At 42.3% G+C, this 22,500-nt stretch overlaps 1 protein-coding gene and 1 long non-coding RNA gene across 3 annotated transcripts in view; one reads left to right on the top strand and one right to left on the bottom strand.

The window, feature by feature from the left end:
* Nucleotides 1-4,106: 4,106 nt before the first annotated feature.
* Nucleotides 4,107-22,500, bottom strand: part of pop4 (POP4 homolog, ribonuclease P/MRP subunit) — a 20,791-nt gene continuing 2,397 nt past the window's right edge. The window contains exons 2-8 of one of the 2 annotated variants that reach the window (XM_077711686.1): nt 21,710-21,765; nt 14,688-14,902; nt 14,487-14,564; nt 12,869-12,930; nt 12,613-12,714; nt 6,771-6,857; nt 4,107-6,681 (exon numbers count right to left, since the gene is read on the bottom strand). In XM_077711686.1, coding sequence (XP_077567812.1) covers nt 6,545-6,681; nt 6,771-6,857; nt 12,613-12,714; nt 12,869-12,930; nt 14,487-14,564; nt 14,688-14,902; nt 21,710-21,765 — 737 coding nt within the window. In that variant the 3' untranslated portion in view covers nt 4,107-6,544. The remainder of the gene's footprint in view (nt 6,682-6,770; nt 6,858-12,612; nt 12,715-12,868; nt 12,931-14,486; nt 14,565-14,687; nt 14,903-21,709; nt 21,766-22,500) is intronic. The other variant, XM_077711687.1, reaches the window with a different exon arrangement.
* The window catches only part of LOC144192844 (uncharacterized), a 20,033-nt gene continuing 5,086 nt past the window's right edge, over nt 7,554-22,500 (top strand). Inside the window, exon 1 of the long non-coding RNA XR_013325465.1 lies at nt 7,554-7,942. This is a non-coding gene — a long non-coding RNA (uncharacterized LOC144192844). The remainder of the gene's footprint in view (nt 7,943-22,500) is intronic.

The raw sequence follows: 22,500 nt of genomic DNA, 5'->3' as shown, positions 1-22,500 counted from the left end.
CACACACACACACACACACACACACACACACACACACACACACACACACACACACACACACACACACACACACACACACACACACACACACACACACACACACACACACACACACACACACACACACACACACACACACACACACACACACACACACACACACACACACACACACACACACACACACACACACACACACACACATATATATATATATATATATATATATATATATATGTGCTTCCGGTATACCACACTGTAATGCCGTAAGTCAGGATGCTCTCCACAGTGGCTCTGTAGAAGGTTGCCAGAAGCTTGGGGTCCAACTTGTCCCTTCTCAGTACCCTGAGGAAGTGGAGTCGTTTCTGGGCCTTCTTCACTAACACTGTGGTGTTTGTGGACCAGGAGAGCCTATCCGTGACGTGGACTCCCAGGAATTTGAACGATTGGACCCTGTCTACACATACTCCGTTAATGAGGAGTGGGGCCAGGTCTGTGCTGCGCTTGCGAAAGTCCAAGATTATTTCTTTAGTCTTTGCGGTATTCAGTGTAAGATTGTTCGCCGAGCACCAAGAAGACAGTTTGTCGACCTCGTCTCTGTAAGCTGACTCATCCCCGCCTGAGATGAGTTCGATCACAGTGGTGTCAACGGCGAATTTGATGATAGAGTTTGACTGGTGGGCTGGTGTGCAGTCGTATGTGTACAGGGAGTACAGGAGAGGACTCAGTACACAGCCTTGTGGTGAGCCTGTGTTTAGTGTGATGGAGGAAGAGAGGTGTGGACCCATTCTGACAGTTTGTGGTCGACCAGTCAAGAAGTTCTTTATCCAGCAGCAGATTGAAGAGGATAGTCCAAGGTGGTAGAGTTTGTCCTTCAGGTTGTCCGGCTTGATGGTGTTGAAGGCTGAGCTATAGTCTATGAAAAGCATCCTCACATAGTTCCCCTGGTGCTCCAGGTAGCTCAGTGCTGTGTGAAGAGCCACGGCGATAGCATCCTCAGTGGACCTGTTTTCCCTATAAGCAAACTGGTGCGGGTCAACTGAGGGGGGAATTGTCTTTCTGATGTGTCGGGCCACCAACTTTTCAAAGCACTTCATGATCACAGGCGTGAGAGCAACAGGCCTGTAATCGTTCAAGCTGCCGATGGTTGGCTTTTTGGGGACAGGAATGATGGTGGCAGATTTTAGGCAGGCAGGAACGATGGATTGTTGCAAGGACCGATTGAAAATGTCCGTGAACACTCCTGCCAGCTGTTCAGCACAGGCTTTGAGCACTTTGCCAGGTATTCCGTCTGGACCAGCAGCCTTCCTGGTGTTCACAGACTGCATTTCCAGTCTCACTTCCTGTTCCTGAAACTCCAGTGTATTGTCGCAGGGTGGTGGTGGGAGTGTTGACACTTGGTTTGATTTGTCAGATTCAAAGCGGGCAAAGAAATGGTTCAGTTCCTCCGCTAGTGAGACATTCGCGTTTACAGACATGGAATTGTTCTTGTAGTTAGTGATATGTCGTATTCCCTGCCACATCTTCTTTGGGTTGTTTTCTTTGAAGTGCTCTTCGATTTTCTTAGTATATGCTGCCTTGGCCTTCTTTATGCCCCTTTTCAGCTCAGCCCTGGCAGCTCTATACTTTCTTTTGTCCCCCGATCTGTAGGCGGTGTTACGGCATTTGATAAGTGCTTGTGTCTCTTTGGTCATCCAGGGTTTTTGATTTGGAAAAACTCGTATCCGTTTGTTTGTAGTGACGTTGTCAATGCCGTTTCTGATGTAGGTAAAAGAGTTTATAGTGAAATAGATATTGAAGGCGCTACGAGAAAATGCACGGATCGCCACTGATATACACACACACGCACACACAAACAACCACCCACCTACCCACACCCAACCGACCGACCGACCGGGCGACTGACCGGGCGACCGACCGGCTCTGCTGCATTAAACAAGCGTTGATAAGACTTTAACCAATCACCCTACTGGCCCGGTTGTAATGTCGGAAAAGCTCGAGTATTTGTATTTAATCAATAAATGCTGCTAGGAAGTGGATTTTACCCCATTTTTGTGCATTGATTTATTGATTATTTTTTGTGTCGCAGCTGTAGTCGCAGTTGAGGCTTTATAGCCAAAAAAGAGTTTATAGTGAAATGGATATTGAAGGCGCTACGAGAAAATGCACGCACCGCCACTGATATACACACACACAACCACCAACCTACCCACACCCAACCGACCGACCGGGCAACCGACCGACCGGGCGACCGACTAACCGGGCGACCGAGGGACCGATCGACCGACTGACCGGGCGACCACTGGGCGACCGACCGGGCGACCGAACAACACACAACTCTGATTTGTTCTCTGATAGTGATTGGAACAGATCCTTCTTTGTCACAAAAATATTCATGAAGCTTGCTTGGTTCTTTTATGACTTTATTATCCGTTAACAGAAAAAGTTATCAAATTTGCTGGGTCTAAAATATACATTCAGCAACACAAATTTGCAATTTTGGTGACTTGTGGAAGTTTTGTCAGTGAAATGAGCTCCATAGCATGGCCTTTTAACTTCTTAAGAATGATATCAAAATCTCAGACTAGTGTGTTGTGTATGTGTACATAGTCTACTAGTCACTCAACTACAATAGCCCGAGATTAGCCACAATAGGCTGGGGTTATTTGTTTAATCAAATAATAAATTAAAAACTATTTTTTTCACACACAGTTTACAAGAAATTACAATTAATATACGTTTGATTAAATTTATGATATATTAGAGTAAAGACCGGTCCAATAGTACTGCTCCCCACTGGACAAATTTCTAAATACAAGTGCATACAAATGCATATATATTTATGTTATCCTTGCGTTTAAAGTTGTGGCCAGTTGCTTGGAGCTACATGAGAAAAAACAACACTACAAGACTTGTGAAATTCTAAGTGCCTTGGTGAAAATGCTGGTGAACACACTTTTACTTCTAGTTTAATTTTAAATAATTTCCCATTATTTTAGGAAATATATTTTCAAAATGATTTGCTGAGATTCTTAAGTCAAAGATTAATCTCAAAGTTTTCTATGCTGGTGAACACTTACTTCTAGTTCAATTTTAAATAATTTCGCATTATTTTAGGAAATATATATTCAAAATGATTTGCTGAGAATCTTAATCCAAAAATTAATCTCAACATTTTCTATTTTAGTGAAAATTTTCTGGAGTAGGATTTCTACTATTTTCTACTATTTCTTCTGTTCTGAATGCCCTTGTTATTCTTAAATGAATGTTATCTATAACGGGCCGTCTATGGCTCGGAGGCTAAGGTTGAAAAACATGTACAAACAAGAACGGGTGCGGGGTGAGCGCCCGAATCCCGTTTTGGCGCAACGTCCGGCCGGCTATTCGGTCGGCTAACTATCTGTTCGGCCAACTATCCTATAGGCCACTTACGCCCACTCAGCGAACTGTCCATCGGCGAAACGTTTTTAGGCGAATCGCCCGAGTACCCAATTGAGAACATGTATGCCTACACTAGTATATATAGGAACCTTGTCGGGGCGTGGCTTTAGCGTCTTCTCCCACACACCTTTCCCATCACCGTCTGCCTTTCTCTATATAAGAAGCGTGTAGGCAAGAAGTGCGCTACTTCATTACCGGGAATTGCAGCCTTACTAAGCGGATTTGAGTAAGGAGAGCCAAACGACCTTTTGTGAGTCAGCAAATAGTTATCGGCAAGAACGGTGGGTTCTGAGATTGTTTTAACCTCACGCTCGTTTAAGTGGACTATTGTGCGTTCTGGTAGACAATATTTCAATTCCTTGATAAGAAGTAACTCAGTAAGTGGAAACTTTGCTCACCTCACACCAACGTTTGAAGTGCACTTCTTTTTCACGGCCAAGCTCAGCCATTGCCTGTCTAGGCTTTAATTTGTGATTTCTGAACTTTGAGCGATATTCCTCAGGCACCAGTTCATAAACAAGCAGCACTGCTGGGTTTACCTAACCACATACAAGGCCATCTTCCACCGACATTGTACTTAATGCTTCGAGACCTTGTTGGGTCTGAAGTAACAGATCAACGTATTTACCAACCGTACACAAAGGAAAAACGAGGCAGAGACTGTGTTATATTTTAAAGGCACCGGCCGGCGGAAGAGAGGTCGAGGCGCGCGGTGGTATCTCGCGCTTGGCTCAGTGGTTCTCTCTTATCTTTTCAAGGTGAAGGATGCCTTTATTAAATTTCAGCATGATGTCATGGAAAAGTACAGAAGTTGAGATTATAGGCATCATGGAAAAATACAACAGTTGAACACAGGCGAGTTGAGAAGATATTATAGACATCATGGAAGAGCATAAGATTAAGACAAAGATTATAGACAGGATGTTCTTTAGAAATGCACATTGTATTAAGACTCCTGTTTTAAGGAACTTCACAGACCTTTACCAGAGAGTTTACTTTGCAAGACCGGAGCCAAACCTTCTGCTGGCCATTTATGTGACTTTGCTGTGCGTTCAAATGCATTAAACCACGGAACTGCGGTACAAGAGGAAGGCTTTTACTGACTTTAAACCCCCTGCTCTCTATCCTACGGTAACTCCTTGCAAGATCAACCTCTAGCCTTTAAATTAGAGGTGACACAATCCCTGCCTACCTCACCTTTCTCCTCCCTGCCTGATTTCACAGAATCAACCAAAGACTGAAAGGAAACATCCGCATATCCTCCACCTGTGGTTCCTAAGTACTGCTCTGCTATTAAAATCTGGATAACCTTCTGCTTCAAATTAGTTAGCTTTGTAGTCATGGACAGACTGAACCCTAGACAAGCGGCTAGATCTACCAGATCTTGCTTCTTACACTGGCCAAGCTGATCTACAGTGCCAAGTTGAAAAAGGAACTGCTCCGCAACTAAGTCCATCTTGAGCTAGTTACAGCACTACACTACACTGACTGATAGCTGATAAAATGTGTTAACCACAGCACTGTTTGCCCAGCCTTTGCCAGCCTATTTACATGGAGTCTGCACCAACACGGACCAAATTTCTGCTGTGATAACGGATCTTAAGATCCCGGATGAGCCCCCACTTTTTTATGACTCCCCCTGGTGTTAAGAGGTACCAGGGAGTCGCAACTACCACAGCAGAGGGGAGACAAAGTTGGAAACCTTCACGTGGTGTCTCCTGAGAGGCCGCTCGCCGCGGCCTGCGAATTCCAACAAATACCACTCAGAGCTGCCAACAAGGAACGTGGCACCCTACGTTTTTCATCCAGCCGGAGACATTTGACTGCCCCTCACCTCCGACTACCCCCCGGATGAAATAACCCGCGTTCCAGTGGCAACTCTAGCGCTATCTGAGGGCAATCCTCAGGCGCTTGTAGTGCAACAACAACAACAACAACCACAGCAGAAAAACCCGGCCAATGAGGAGACAGACAAACAAGGCAATTAGCATTAAATGATAATTTATTAACAACCAAGTACACGGAAAACCTGAACTAGTTCTGACAGTGGCACCCTTAGGCCTTATTTCCTGAATTTTGGGGGTGTTCATTTGAACGCCTGTCTGGGAGGGTGTTTTTATTTACCTTTTTCATTTAAGGGTGTCACTTAGGTATCTTTTGCTTCCCCTGTGTTGTTCCGTACATGTATAAGGACAACGAACTATAAGCATACCCCGGGGTGTCTAAGGTCCCCTTAGGCAGCCCAAAATTATTAACTTTATCAACCTAAATACTCAATATAACAATGCATATTGTACTCAAATCAGGTGAAGGTGGAGCAAACAAAACGTACTTAACTTTAGACAATTGGTGCCTTCTAAAGAAAGTAAGGACTACACTGCCTTAGCACCTGCATGCCAGACAGTCGAGCCTAGAACTGAAACATAGGAGGGTTTAAATAAAGGCAGGATGTGGATCTTGATTTGAGGATAGTTGAGTGGAAAGTTGTCACAGCTGTTAGCCTGGGTAGGGCTTTGACACGGGTGGAGCGACAGCTCCAAACACCTGCAGAACAAAACCAAACACAAAAATAACAGAACCTACAACATAATGTATACCCAGGCTGACATCCGCAACACTTGCATGATGGTTGGCGGATTAGGCACTCTAAATTTCCCCTATGTATGAATGTGGGCGTGAATTTTTTGTCTCCTTGTGCCTTGCGATAAACTGGCCACCAATTCAGGGTGTCCCTCGCCTCGTGCCTGAAGGCAACTGGGATAGGCTCCAGCGGCGGTTCAGAAAATGAATGAATGAATATTAAGCCCTGAGAATTTTTTTTAAATTGGGCTCCTATGATCAATGTCTATATAACGTAACACTGGCTATAAACTTTTATTCTGATCCATCCACAAATTAAGTTCACATTTGAGATGTCGCTTCATCTGGGCGATCTCCAAACCTAGTTGACAGATTGAATTAAAAACAACTAAGCATGCACAAAGAGTAGGTGAGTATCTTTTTCCTAACACTCCCAAAATTAAAACCTGTCATCAGAGCAAAAACACTTCCAAAAATGCAACATCTCGTTGACTGGTTAACACAACATGAATATGCACTGCTTTCACAAGTCAATGGTTCCACTGATTTTGAACTTCTTTGCTGAGCGTTCGCTGGCTCGGTGCTCAAACTTGTTTCCATAGATGCAAGAGATGAAGCCATTAATCTCCACTTTAAATATGCTGTTCCTTTTAGGGATTACTGCCAAAAAATAGGAGAAAAGTTAATGAACAATTGGTCAATTATGTGATTTGTCTTACATTGAAGTCAGTAACCAAGTACAATGGTACCTCGATATACGATCTTAATCCGTTCCGGGACTGTGATCGTTAGTCGAGCTTTTCGTAACTTGTGCAAACATTTCCCATTGAAATGACCTAAAAACAAATTAATTTGTTCCAACTCGCTGAAAAGACACCATTTTTTTTATTTGTTCTAATTCACCATATACTGACAAAGTCACAAATAACGAGTTGTTTAATAGTACTAAAATGTGTTTAATAGAACTATTAAATTTATACACGGAGGATAAACAGACGGACATACACACATGAATACATGTATTCGGAGGGACTTAATCAACGGCAACACACTCCAAACAAATTTAAATTAACTTGGATAAATATATACAGACACACCCAAACATACGTTTAATGTAACTTTACACAAAACTGAATTCTAATTATGTTTCAATTATTTTACCTTAGCTCTATGGGTTGACTCCACCCGGACGTTCAGCCGTCTTCAAAACAAACGCATCAAGAGTTGTTTGTTTTTGCCTTCCCTTCAAAATATTTCTTTGAAAATTACGGGCGCAAAAGTCATCACAATACGATAACGCGTGACCACTTGCCAGCTTGTCAGGGTGCCTCTTTTCTACAAAATCCAAAAACTCTTGCCACTTTATTGTAACTTTCTTGGGTGATAATAGAGGCAAGTGTGGTTGATAAATTCCACCGTGGCTTTTGAATTGGAACTATCTTTTATCCAGAGTAAAAGGCTCTCGATCTCATCATGAATGTCACTGCGCCAGTGGGAAATTATAGTTGGGCCTTTGGAAGGCTTCTTCTCGTTAATTGCATTCTTCTGCTTAAGGATGGTGGATATGGTGAATGTATTCCTTATTGCTGAGCAAGCTCGGTGACACGTACACCACTCATTTTTTTCAATTATTTTGCACTTAATGTTGACTGTCAACGGTCGCCTTTTCTTTGCAGAACTCTCCCGATCCATTGTTGTTTACTTCGTATGCATTGACCAACGTGGGGGGTCGGGGGGATGGGGACTAGCCAGAGCTAAAAAACTGTATTTGGAGCAACCTGCACAAGCAAATATATTGTTTTCAAGATACTCTGCCAGAAATACGACAAGACAGGCTTGACTTCCAGCATAAACGTCAATGGCAATATAAAAGAAAGAAAGAAAGGAGGATGGATAATGTGTAAATTTAAAAGGATTTTTGGTGAGTATAATATGGCTATATTCCTAAATAATATTTCAATTGTGGGCCAAGTTCTGATATCTGAAAAGCTCCAGTGTTTGTATTTAATCACTAAATGCTGCTTGGAAGTGGATTTTACCCCATTTTAGTGCATTGATGTATTTATTTTTTTAATAACTTTTCACGGCACCCGTAAATGAACAAAATTAAATTACAGTATTTTCACGACTATTCAACGAATCAGTTTTAGCCACAGTGTCAATAACGAGTGCTATTTCTGTATTTTACACACACAAAGGACGCACCGTTCTTTTAGACGCAGCCAGGCATGGCATATATATATTATTTATGGAATGCAGCTGTCTACGGGAGCAGTCCCTGTCGCTATTTCCGGTGCGCAGTGAGTGCTGTGATATATAGTCCTTTTGTCAATACACCCAGGTTGACGGCTGTGATAACTCTGCACGAATAGTATCAATATACTACAACAGTAGTAACAATTTGGTGCTACATGCACCAAATGTACGCTACACCCGCACGCTAAAAGCAAGGTTTTAAAAAGGCAACGGAAGCAAAACTGAGTTCGGTTGTACTTTATTTAGCCATTTTACAACGTACTCACGTCATCATCACCCACAAAACCATCAAAGTGAGTTCAATACGTTCGTCCAGGCGGCCACAATCCATTTGCAAATAGTAGCATAGCAGGCTGGTAGCTGGCATAACTAGCCCGGCGCTGCCTGCCACCCTTAGTCATGCTGTGTTGATATCGATGTATACAGGCCACAATCTATTCGCAAATAGTAGCTAGCTGGTAGCTAGCAGAGCTTTTCCAACGGTGCTTTCCATGCTCCGTAAAGCTGTATTGATGTGGATGTATACAGGCCACAATCCATTCGCAAATAGTAGCTAGCTGGTAGCTAGCGTAACTATTCCAAGGCTGTCGACCGCCAGGCCACAATCCATTCGCAAATAGTAGCTAGCAAGTGTTGATGCCGTTCGCCAGGCCACAATCCATTGGGTGTATTGACAAAAAAAGACCTATCCCAGCAGTCACTGCGCAGTACTTTATCTACGAGAAAATAATAGTCGGGGGCTGCTTGTCGTAGTTGTCCTATCGACTGATTTATTTTATTTTATCGTGATAACAATTTTAGTATTGGTGCATATATACAGCACACTGGATTGTAAGGCACCCTGTCTATTTTGGAAAAAAATCTAAGACACTTATGTGCTTCTTATAGACGTCAAATTACGGTAACTTGGATAAATATATACAGAAACACACATACGTTTAATGTAACATTACACAAAAATAAATTCTAGTTTTGTCTTAATCTTTTGTTACCTTCTTTTTCCGGGTTAGTGGTTTGCCACGCCTCCACCCTCACGTTCGTTATCAATGGACTGTTTTGTTGTTGTATTGTCTTCAAAATATTCCCGAAAATTATACACATAAATGTCATCACAATAGGATAACGCACGACAACTTGCCAACGAGGAAGTCTATAAAGAACGCTCGCGAGAGCTTTCCTTAGAAAGAAGAAAGGGAATGCAATCGCTGATTTTACTCAAATGTTGATTGTGGGTAATGAAGTTTTATTTTGAGAAAGGGTGCCACTGCCAATGGGTGTTGTGTGCACGAGTATACAGTATTTTCACGACTATAAGGCGCACCGCATTATAAGGTGCACCCTCAATGAATGACATTTTTCCATATATAAGGCGCACTGTATTATAAGGCACACTGTCTATTTTGGAGAAAATTTAAGACTTTTAAGTGCGCCTTATAGTCGTGAAAATATGGTAATTGCGATTGACTTCCAGGTATGAAGCACTCACTACACAGTCACCTCTAGAGCCAGCCATTGTTGATGTTTTGGATTTTTTTTGTATAAAATCTTGCAATGGGGGAGGAGCTATATGATGGAAGATGTTGTAAACTAAGATGGCATCTGCATATTTAACAGTATTGTTTCAGTTCAGGCGTTTGTGTTTTTTCAATATCCGACAGTGGTGGTTTTTCGTTTTTGGTTTTCTGTTTTTTCCATATATAAGGTGCACTGGATTATAAGGCGCACTGTTTATTTTGGAGAAAATTTAAGACTTTTAAGTGCGCCTCATAGTCGTGAAAATTTGGTACTTCATGACCCAGAAAGCCCTCTTTTTGCCCACGCATGCGTGTTTCCGGGTCGAAACTTGTCTAAATAAGTGTTCAGTCCTCGTAGATCTAGTAGTTATACACGAAAGAGATGCGGAAAAAAAAGACTATGATAAACAACCACTCATGTCATGGCCACCTGGCTTGATCGCATCTCGAAATATAAATCGGACCGCGAGCGAATTATTTGATCGAAATTTCCGTCGTAAGACGAGCATGTTGTATGATGCGGTACGACTGTATGGTCATTATGGTCACGGGGGGTGCTGGAACCTATCCCAGATGACCCGGGCCAGATGCGCGAGACATCCTGAATCGGTGGCCAGCCGATCGCAGGTCACAAGGAGACAGATAACCATACAAACTCACACCCCTACCAAGGGGCAATCAGCCTATCATGCATGTTTTTTGGAATGTGGGAGGAAACCGGTGTACCCCGAGGAAACCAACGCAGGCGCGGGAAGAACATGCAAACTCCACACCCACTCCACATTACCAGGATTGGAACCCAGGACCCCGGAGCTGTGAGGCCGACACGCTAACCACTCGCGCTACCGGGCCACCCACTTTTCACCAATTATGCCAAAAAAGAAGAGTTCTCATTTCGTATCGAGTTGGGAAAGGCGTAAACAATTGAAGCGCATCAAGATGGCATCACAACCTTCTGCATTCCAAAGGGGTGGCGAGGCTTTGACCTCGGCGGCCATCTGTGATCCTTATAAAGTGTGATTTATAGATGGGTGTGTGTGTTAAGATTCTCACGCTACGTTTGTCCAAACCGTGTAACTTAGATAGTTGAAATTGTAAACAATTGAAGCGCATCAAGATGGCATCACAACCTTCTGCATTCCAAAGGGGTGGCGAGGCTTTGACCTCGGCGGCCATCTGTGATCCTTATAAAGTGTGATTTATAGATGGGTGTGTGTGTTAAGATTCTCACGCTACGTTTGTCCAAACCGTGTAACTTAGATAGTTGAAATTGTAAACAATTGAAGCGCATCAAGATGGCATCACAACCTTCTGCATTCCAAAGGGGTGGCGAGGCTTTGACCTCGGCGGCCATCTGTGATCCTTATAAAGTGTGATTTATAGATGGGTGTGTGTGTTAAGATTCTCACGCTACGTTTGTCCAAACCGTGTAACTTAGATAGTTGAAATTGTAAACAATTGAAGCGCATCAAGATGGCATCACAACCTTCTGCATTCCAAAGGGGTGGCGAGGCTTTGACCTCAGCGGCCATCTGTGATCCTTATAAAGTGTGATTTATAGATGGGTGTGTGTGTTAAGATTCTCACGCTACGTTTGTCCAAACCGTGTAACTTAGATAGTTGAAATTGTAAACAATTGAAGCGCATCAAGATGGCATCACAACCTTCTGCATTCCAAAGGGGTGGCGAGGCTTTGACCTCAGCGGCCATCTGTGATCCTTATAAAGTGTGATTTATAGATGGGTGTGTGTGTTAAGATTCTCACGCTACGTTTGTCCAAACCGTGTAACTTAGATAGTTGAAACTGTTTATGGTGGCCAGAAATGGCTGTCGGATCCTAATAGACGATTGCATTTCTTCACCTTCTCCAAGAGTGTAAACTCAATCTTTCATTTGTTAAACACCCATTTAAAAAAAAAAAAAAAAATTAATACTTGAACAATTGTCTGTTGGTTCTAAACAAGCAAAGTTAGCCGGGCCTCCCTGCTTATGAACACTAAACCGCCAGACATACTTCCAGGTTGTGCTCCCGTTACTTCCTTTTTGAAAAGAAATGATTGTACATTTGTGATTCTGAAATAAAACAAAATTCCGCTTAGATTTTTTTCCTTTTATTCTTGTTCGAAAGAATGGAGATATTTCGGCATTAGAAGCAATTTGGCCACTATAAATTGTAATTTATTAAAAAGCATCAGGTTCTCATAAAGATAGACTTATTTGTTTTTTTCAAATTGAGTAATTTGATATTTTGCATTTACAAAGACGAGCATATTAACTTCCTTATATTGACCCGAATCATATGCTATCTCAGAAATACCACGTGCGCTGATTTTTCTCAAGATTTTCCCTTCAAAGTAACACATTTGGTACTCCCTATTAAAACCATGAATAGAAGGTGAAAATTGAGAATCAGGGGGCGACTTATCCATGATAAATTATAAAATTCAACAATTTTAAGGCAATGTTAAGAGTGCGCCTTATAAGCGGGGCGCGTCTTATATGTGAGTAAATACGGTAGTTTTTTTTTGTCTTTTACAATGAGACAACCCACCACATACAATGTAATTCGACTTTTCATCCCTGAAAATAAAAACCAACACGCTGTTGCTTATGTTGCTAAGAATAATGGGAAACAATTCTTTATCTGTCTGTATTTTGTCTGACATGTTCTAAAATTGCACTTCTAATTACTGGATGGCTTGGGTACTACGTCACATTCAAATTTGACTTCTGGATATGTAAACGCAAATCTTTAGATTAGCACTTTTGTCTATAAAGGTTGAGATTTCTGAAATAAATGAATAAGAAAAAAAATGTTCACCTTTTATTCTGTCTTGCTTTGTAATGATTTTGAAAACATGTTTAAACTCCTGAATGATAATTCCTGAAGCCCCTACATAAGAAGGGCATTTGGACTGAATCACTGCAAAAGAGAGATAGGGGAAAAAGTCAAACTGGTAACAACAGGACTCTTTTTTTGTTCTGTATAGTCTTTGAAGCTAGGAAGTCATCACTATTTTAAATAAATGTGTTTGTTTCATATCTTTAAAAGGTTGATTATTTATGTGACACTTTACCAATGATGATGGCACCATGAAAGTCCGCCTTCAATAGTTTCTTCTGCACAGAATCTGGACTGCTACAAAAGGAACACACTTGTTAAACAAATTAAGCACCATTGACCAGAGCAACTGAAGTATAAACCCATCACTTCTATACAGAGTCTGATTGAAGAGAAAGAAAACCTTTAGTATAAAATGATTTTCATGGATCACTCCCTGTCAATTCACATACCTTTACCAGCAGTGGAGGTGTAAAGCGTTACTTTACTGTAATTTTTTTTTGCAAGTAAGCAACTGTGTGAGGTATTACTTTTATGGGAAAAAAACAACCGCGAACAGTGGCGTAACGAGAAATGTTGTGCCCCGGAGCCAGTTCTAGACAGTGCGTCCTCGTTAATGTCAGAATTCAATTATAAAGGGAGCCAAATGTGATACATTTTCTTAAAACTTAGCGAGTTACACACTGATTTTCTTTTGTAAATTTACAAAATATTAGAGTTACTCATTTGCATATAAAAAAAATTGTAAGCTGAAATTTTCGTGCCTAGAGGTATGAATGAATATGTCTGCTCCTTCATCTTGTGATTCAGGGAGGATCTCCTTTTTGATATTACGGGGAGGCCATGGGAAGGAGAGACAGCTTTTAATGCTTCATTCTGTTTAAATATTGTAGCGATTGTAGATGGGTTCTGGCCATATTGCCTTGCAATTTCAGTCAACCATGTGCCAATTTCATATTTCCTTTAAACAGTTTTTCTTCAATGGATAAGGGGCCCCGCTTCTTTCCATTCCCACTGGTAATTTTTTTGGAAGGCATGATAATAATAATAGAATAAATGGCTTTAACCACAATTGGAATCACCAATACCCCCCAACCCCACCCCGCCCTCCAAAAATAAAACAACAACAAAAAACATTGTCATAATGCCGTGATGACGAATGGCAAAAGGACTTAAAATGATTTTGAAACTTGGAGTTGTTGTCGTTAGGCCACCCAGGCGTCTAGGAGTTACCCTCAGCCGCGCTAGAGCTGCCACTGGAACGTGGATTAGTTCATCCGGGGGGTAGCCGGAGGTGTGGGGCAGTCGAATATCTCCGGCTGGATGAAAAACGTAGGGTGCCACGTTCCTGGTTGGCAGCTCTGGGTGGTATTTGTTGGATTCGAAGACCGCGACGGGCGGCCTCTCAGGAGACACCTCGTGAAGGTTCCAACTGTGTCTCCCAGTTGTTGTTGTGATAGACAATGGGAGACCAGCAGAGTGTAGCGAGATTGTAAAGCAAGAAACAATGAGTCCGCGATAATTGAAAAATAAAAAAACTGATACAGGAAATGTATTGACGTTTTGGGAGATTTTGTAACTTGGATCTTGTTTCTGTATCTTGAAGCCCTCATTAGAATATCTATAGGTTTTGTAACCTGAAAATGTTGTATCTAGAGGCATTCGTAAGCAGTGGTATGACTGTACCTCAAATGTTCAAATATCGGTGACGATAATCGGACAATCTATACTTCAGAGAGGCCAGTTAGAAATAAGATTCAAATGTTCAAGCTCAGAACAGTGAACTGCCCCGGTCATACAACAAGCTCCCCTACATAGCATAGAGAATCACAAATACTCAAGAACGTATTTACCTTTTTGAATTAAGTCCATTGCAGAGATCAAAAATATATTGTTTCCAGAGTTCATGCAAAGGTGAAAAAAGCTCATACCTACATTTACAAGAGAGGAAGTGGGAAGGAAAAACAAAAGAGTTTGAAATAAAGAACAAGGCATTACATTGCTTGTTTGTATTTCTTTGCAATTATCAAACGCACGGCAGATTGATAACTAACCTCTGGTGTTCACTTTTGACGTGGAAGATCTTTAATTCCTTTTTCTGGTGAGCATTTATTCCTTTGGGTTTCGTTCTAGTGAGTTTTTTTTTCTTTCCCTTGGAGTACTCCAAGATGACCGCCTTATGACTGAGCACACTTTTTGTATCATGGGTCGGAGTGTTGTTCTTCAGGAATGCTTGGGTGAAAGTCTCAGCTTTGTAACGAGTCTTAGGCTGTAAAGATAAAAAATGTTGACAAAAAAAGGATATGTATAGAGGGCTGCATGGTGAAAAAATGGTTAGCATTTCCGCTTTAAAATTCAGAAACCATGGCGCCACAATTGATAAACTAAGAAGACATTTATCTTCTTATATTTGGTTTTGCTCTGAGTTTTAGTGTGTGGTAAGAATCACTGTACATTTACAAATATATAAGGAGGCTTTGAAATCAAATGTGATGAGATGAACCTTTGGTATTGACCAAATACTTATTTTCCAACATGATTTGCAAATAAATTCTTTAAAAATCAAAAAATGTGGTTGAGGTTTGCCCATGTTGACAATTTTAGGCCTCTCTAATTTTTTCAAGTAGGATCATTTGCACAATTAGTGGTTGACTAAATACTTATTTTCCCCACTGCATCTTAGGCTACTATCAAAATGACTAAAATGGCTACCGTAATGAATTATTTGCTATAAAAATAAAGTTTTGTGTCAAATTCAAAAGATAGAGTGTAGGATGCTTCATGCTTGCAGAGCAAAGTAATTGCTTCTATCTGGTCACTGTGTTTGGGCAGTCTTCACAACAATGTGTGAAAACCAGCAGGTAGCTTTGGCTGTTTATTGTATGAACAATTGAGCTGTATTCTGGCAGTTGTAAAAGTTTTCCTGACCTGCCTAAAGATCATGTTTTCATGGTTCGAAAGGAAGGGACATGTTTTCTAAAACTCTATCCCAACAGATGTCCAAGTTAAGTTAAGTTCACTGGACATGCTTCAAGCACGTTTTGGTCAGTATGAACACGAGCCAAAAAATACTGCCCCAGAGACATTGACAACCATCAGCGAGTCCTAAGAAACCCATCACAAAGAGGGAGTCTCCAATCTCCAAGCAAGAGGAGAATGTGGACCGACACCATGTGAACAGCAGTGGCGGCTGGCAGGCTGCCATCTAACCTATTCTGCTGGGATAAAAGTTTCACCTGATAAGACTAATACTGATAATGGACAATGACTTGGTGTGGACTGGGATTTGCTGCTGTTGTTGTTGTTAAGGCAGCGCCCAGGTGGCCCTAACATAGAGTACGCCTGGCGAGCGCTAGCACCTTGGATGGCTCAGTCACCAGCACGTCCAGGGGGGGCGAGGCGACACCGAAGATCTGGAGGCGGAGGGAAGAGAGGCCGGGGCAACCCTGGAGCCAATGTTCAAAGTCTTGCGACTCTTCCCGGCAGAGGAGGCAGGTCAGGTCGAGGGTGGGGTTGAGAAGGTGATGGTAGGCTCTCAGGCTTGGGTAGTGGCCCGAGCGGAGGCGGGTGATGAGAACCGCATCACTCCGGTTCTTCACGCGCGCACAGTCTAGGCGCCAGTTATATTTTGGGTAGACGACCGCTGCGCGATGATCCGGTCTTGGTGGATTGTCACGAATCAGTCGTCTGATGGCTGCTTTGGCTGGGGCGAAGAAGATTGGTCGTGGCTCATCGACCTTGGAGGAAGTGTCTTCCTTCGCTAGCACGTCTGCCATCTCATTCCCAAGCAACCCGCAATGACATGGGGTCCACAGGAGGGCTGTCCGAGCCGTGCGCTGGTTCAGCAGACGACAGATCTCGCCGATGTCGGCCGAGTGGCTCGCAATGGCAGTCAGTAGGGATTGACTGTCAGAGCACACTGCGACGTCACCAGCTATGTTCGTGTCAGTTAGCCATTGCAGGGCCATCGTCACGGCCACCTTCTCTTCCTCGAAAGAGGACGTGAAAGGGGCCCCACGCATTGGCTTTGAGTGCGTGGTGACTGGGTCTGCCAGATCTCCGGTGGTGACGATCATCGCCGCCCCGCCGGCCATTGTTCCATCAGTAGCACAGCCGTCGGTATAGATGGTGACCTCTGGTGCGACTGCACGGATGGCGGAGATGGCACGTTCCCGAAGGACTGGCGGGGGATCGAGTTTTGTGGCGCTCCTAAGGGTTGCAGAGACCGTTCAGAGGTCGGTGTCGTTCACCCACGGGCACTCGATGGGGGGCGGGGGGACTTCTTGTTGGTTGGACAGGGCGGACATGATTCCCGAGGCGATCTTGCGCCAGCTGGAACGCTGGAGACGGTGCACGACTGTCTTGGTTGCAAGTTCATGCCGAGGGTGATCAGGAGGGAGGCGGAGGACTTTTTCGAAGGAGATGGCTGCGAGTTGGCTTACACGCGAGGAGTAAGAGCACATGCCCGCTTATAGCTGCAGCGCCTCGACTGGTGTAGTCCTCGGTTGGCCCTTCACGATGCGCAGGGCACTGTTTTGGGCGCGACCAAGGTCGTCAAGTCGGGACTGCGACAGGAAGGGCTGCCATGCTGGGGCGGTGTAGTCCATGACGCTCCGCTGAAGGGCGAGGTGGACAGAGCGTAGACTGTTTTTTTGCCAGCCTCAGTCTTTTGTGGTCAGACAGGCAAGGATGCGGTTTCGGGAAGCCACTGTCTTGGTGACGGCCTTCCACGTGGCCCGAAACTCAGGCACCTGTCGAGCTTTTCCCCAAGGAATTTGGGGGTGGGGTTGAAGCGCAGGCTCGTTGTTCCCACAGTGACGGACGGGGTCCAGCAAGCCTCCCCTGAGTCAGATGAGAAGGTGACCTTGCTCTTCGAGGCGTTCAACGTCATCTTCTTTCTGCAGCTCCACTCGCAAACAGCTCTGATTGCGTTCTGGATCGCCGCCTCAGCGTCTTCCTTGTGCGTGCTCTGTGCCAGCAGGGCAACGTCGTCGGCATTAAGTGCGACGTCGACATCTGCTGGGATGACTCTTCGGAGGTTGTTGATGTATAAGACGAAGAGGAGTGGTGCAAGGACAGAGCCTTGGGGGAGACCTTGGCGCATTGGAACAGACTTTCCCCGCTCCCCGTTTATTTCAACCCTGGCTCGGCGGTCGGAGAGGAAGCTCTTTAACCACCGGGCAGTTTGGACTGGCATGCCTGCGTCCAGCGCAGTCAGGAGGAGATCGTCCTTCCAGACACGGTCGTAGGTTTTGCTGTAGTCCAGCAGGGCTTTTTCTGTTTTTTCTGTTGGAAACCGTCGCTAATGGTCTTCGTGACGTGGAGGATCTGGTCTTCGCAGCTCCTCAGTTTGCGGAAGCCCGCCTTCTCTCTGCAAATCCAACCTCGGGTTTTTGCCTCGTATTACACTCGGATGTGGATGATTCTCTCGAGGGTCTTCACCATGCACGAAGTCAGGCTGATTGGACGATAGGAGGAGATGTCACTGGCAGGTTTGCCAGTCTTCCTGAGGGGTAGGATGGTTGCCTCTCTCCATTCCTGCGGGCAGGAACCGGATCTGAAGGATTCATTAAAGATTACCAGGAGTTCCTGCCTGACCGCAGGTCCCAGCGCCTTGATGAAGGATGGGGGGGATATCGTCCGGGCCTGGGGCGCCCGTTGTTCGCATCTGATGGATTGCAGTTTTGAGCTCCCGCTCGCTGAAGTCCGCGCAGCCATCGTTGTCAGCTGATGGGGCATCCAGCCGGGGATTTGCTGCTGATGCAAGAGCTGCTAAACAGGTGCGTCCTACTGAAAAGGGGTGGAGCTTTTCTGTTGCCGATTGTGTTTTCTTGCCTTGTGATTTCTTCTATTTTAAAAGGAAAAGGTTTTAACTAGTGATGTCTTTGATGAAAATGTAGTCAATATTTAGATGTTAGATTTAGAAATATATATTTACTCCTTACAGTAGTGAGTATGCCGGCATACGAGCAATTTGAGATACTATAAAATTTCGAGCAAATATTTATCTTATGTTTCATTGCTTTGATGAAATTGAAGAAAGGTAATAAAAAAAATCAGATTTTTGATGTAATTTTTATTTTAAGTATTCGACAAATGCAGAAGAAAACGGAACGTGCATCATGTGCCCCTTCGCTATCTATCGGTGAATGGGTTTCCACACCCCCGTAGTGCAACAAAACGTATAGCATTAGTGGAGTTTGGAGATGCGATCTAATTTGTAAAAAAAAAAAAAAAAACATTTGCACTCCTAATGTCTCCAGAAGTAATGCAATCACACTTTTTCTCAATTTCTCAACTGGGTACTGGGCTGCAAATGTAGCAAGCCTTCACTGAAAAGGTCTTTCCACCTGACTTTTTTGTTATTTTATACCTCGCTATAAAACGAACATCCAGAGCATTGAAAAATGTTAATGTACGTGTCATTTTTGTCCTACAGAAACCATCTTAAAAACTAAAATACATTTCTCTCCAGCATTTCTGAATCATTAGGACAGCGCATTAGAGTCGCATGCGGCTCCAGAACCTATTCGGTTGTACTTCGTGGTACATGCTGCCAAATACTTGTATTTTAGAATGGGTAAAGATAATTTTCAGATTTTGAGAATTGTTTTTCCTAGTGGTGTTTAAGAGCACAAGTTCTAATTTTAAAGTCGTTCTTTGGATAATTTTATCACTTATTTAAAAAAAAAGAGCTGCAAAAAACACGACACAAAATTTGTTTGAATGCAATCATGTCAAAATATTTGTGGCAATCAACATTTTCAACACAAAAATGAATTGGGATGGACCTCCAAATTTTATGCTAGATGCATATTTAATCGATTTTCTTAGTTCTATTAAATTTCTTAGTTGCACAATTGGCCTCTTTTGACTCCTCCCTTGAATATTTCTTTTCATACCAAGCTCCTCCTGCCAGTTGCATGTCCATCTTTACCAATCACATGGCCTCAAGTGGGCTTGGTCCCATTTACATCCTTAAGTCTGTCCTGATCTTCCTCACAGCACTGAAAACAGACTCACATGTGGCATTGCTGTGGGGAATCAAAAGTATGCCCAGGGCAATCTTTGTTATATTAGCATTTTTGGGTTTCAAGAGCTGTCTTTTATTTCGCCTGCAAGTCCCCATTGCACATCTGCTCTTTTCTGTACTGTAATGTCCCCTAGCTCCTCATCATCCCGGTAGCTGAATTCTTCTTCCTAGGCATCAACCTCACAGTCAGGCTTCATGAATGGGAATCTGTTGATGAAGTACCTTACACTTGAGAAGGAACATTTTTGATGATGCTGAGATCAGCTACCTCAGCATGTTTGACCAATTCACCCTTCACTGGATTTTTTTTTTGTGACATATTTCACTGCAGTTTTTTAAAACTTTCTCACATGTGCAGATGGCAGTTACTTTTTTCCAGACATTTCTTGCTATTTCATGAACTGACGGACGTTCTCACCAATACAAAGTGCTTCATCATTTTTCTGAAATGGAATACTAATCTTGTCATAATCCACTTTCACTTTCAACAAGTCTTTGTCACGCAAAGCAAACACTTTCATGAACTTCATCAGTTTCGGGTAGGAGTCTTTCATCAGTCTTCTGAGCTTGTGGATTAGGGGTGCGTCCGACTGTAGTGTCATGTTTATGGTTGTGAATAATTCCAGTATATAGCTCAGAAAAAGCATGTAGCAGAAGCAGTCTGGCAGTTTGTTTTATCCAAAGTGGTGGATCTGGTTTTGACAACCAAAAGGAATGGTTCTGCTTAGTATACTAGAACTGTTAGTTTGCATAATAAACTTGAGAAATGTCACAATAGTCCCACGGTGACAAAGGAATAGAGAATGCATACGTAACATGCAATAGGACTGCAAAAATCTGCAGCCCGTTCTGGTTATGGTGCCAAATTTTGGGGTAGGACTAATGTAAATGAGAAAGGAGCAATTCTTAGGACTAAATACAGTAATATGTTGACATACGAGTGCCTCGACATACGAGCAATTTAAGATATGACAAAAATTTCGAGGAAATATTTACCTTGAGATACAAGACACATTTTGACATACAAGCACACAGCCGACATGAGAAGCTTCTGTCTTTCTTCAACTCCTTCGTATTAATGTCTCTACAAGCACTTGGCGGAGCATTGAATTTTTCAGTCCCCCCCCCCCCCCTTAATCAGTGCAGAATGGTGTAAGCGTGGCGGATATTGCTCGCCAATACGAGAATATACTACTTACCGTTGGCAGGAGGTCGTGCGTTATCCTATAGTAAGGATATTTGTGTGCATAATTTTTGGAACAACCCTCGATAGGTTTCTTTTAAAAACTGCAGCTGAAAGTCAGGGTGGACGTGGGGCAAATAGAGCCAACCCAGGAGAAGGTATGAAAATGTAAAACAAAATTATAATTAGGTTTAGTGTAATGTTGGATTAAATTTATTTTTGATTGTCTGTATCGTAATCCAAGTAAGTTTCATTTGTTTATGTTATGTTACGAGCGCGTTGGAATGCAAACAGTCTCTCTCAGTCCCTCTCTACCCTCCGCGAAATTAATCGAATTTTAGTACTATTAAACATCATAACCACTGGTTATTTGTTACTCTGTTAATAGATGGCGAATTAGAACAAATTAAAAAAAAATCTATTCCAATAAAACTGTTTTTGGTGTTTTTTTTTCAAAGGGTTAGAACTTATGAATTTGTTTTTAGTTCATTTGTATGGGAAATCTGGATTTCAGATACGAGCTCAGTATCGGAAATCATTAAGACTGTATCTCAAGGTGCCACTGTATGATCTGTTTTAATTATGATCTATAGCATTGTGGTGAATTTGTTTAAAAAATAAACATGGTCCGTCATCTTTTAGAAAAATTCATTGTTTTTGTATTTCATAGCAGCTTTACGCTGTCAGGAGTGCTTCCTTCTACTTCCTTCAACTTTAGGGACATCGGATTTTCAGTGTATGCTTAATATGTGCCTATGAAGTTTTTTTTTAAAGTAAAACGTTAAAAATAACAACAAAAGTTACTATAGGTCTGACGTTTAATCATTTTTACAGCAAAAAAAGTAATATATTCTACTAACCTCAACACCAAGAACTTTTACAAGGTCACCAGTGATTGGGGTATGCACCAATGTTTCTATTAGGGAAAAGCATTGTGTTAGAAAAAAAATGTAGATGAACGAAATGCAAAGAAAATCTGTCTTATTTTTACAGTTGATTATTTGGGACAAATCATTGTATTGGCTAAATTGCAGTGGTAATTTTTTTTTTAAAAAGAAAGACAACCATAATTTAAAAAAATCAGTAAGAACATTATCAGGGGTAAATATAGCTCTAATAAATGTATTAATTATTTAATTTTGGGACTTTCCATATCAAAAGGAGGCCATTAAAGAGGTAAACACAGATTTTGTTGTGGATGGAATTACACCGGAACACAATCTGTAAAAAACACAATTAAGGAATATAAAACACTGCATTTTATAGATAAGCAAAGCATAAGGTTCATGGACAGTTGAAATGTGGTGAAAATATGAACCAAAGTGTTAAGTAAAACTTACAAGGATTAATTAATTAGGTAACGGCACACGGAACTTTCTGCTTAGTTTATATTGTAGCACACGTGTCAAAGTTGCGGCCCGGGAGCCAAATCTGGCCTGTCGCATCATTTTGTGCGGCCCGAGAAAGAAAATCGTGAGTGCCCAGTTTCTGTTTTAAGATCAAATTAAAATGAACAGTATGTATATGTCTATATAAGTCTATGTACGTACGTACGTACGTACGTACATACATACATACATACATACATACATACATACATACATACATACATACATACATATATATATATATACATATATATATATACATA

Source organism: Stigmatopora nigra, unplaced genomic scaffold (genome assembly GCF_051989575.1).
Source record: "Stigmatopora nigra isolate UIUO_SnigA unplaced genomic scaffold, RoL_Snig_1.1 HiC_scaffold_27, whole genome shotgun sequence".
In the NCBI taxonomy this organism is placed as follows: domain Eukaryota; kingdom Metazoa; phylum Chordata; class Actinopteri; order Syngnathiformes; family Syngnathidae; genus Stigmatopora; species Stigmatopora nigra.
This window is presented reverse-complemented; position numbering and strand designations above follow the sequence as displayed.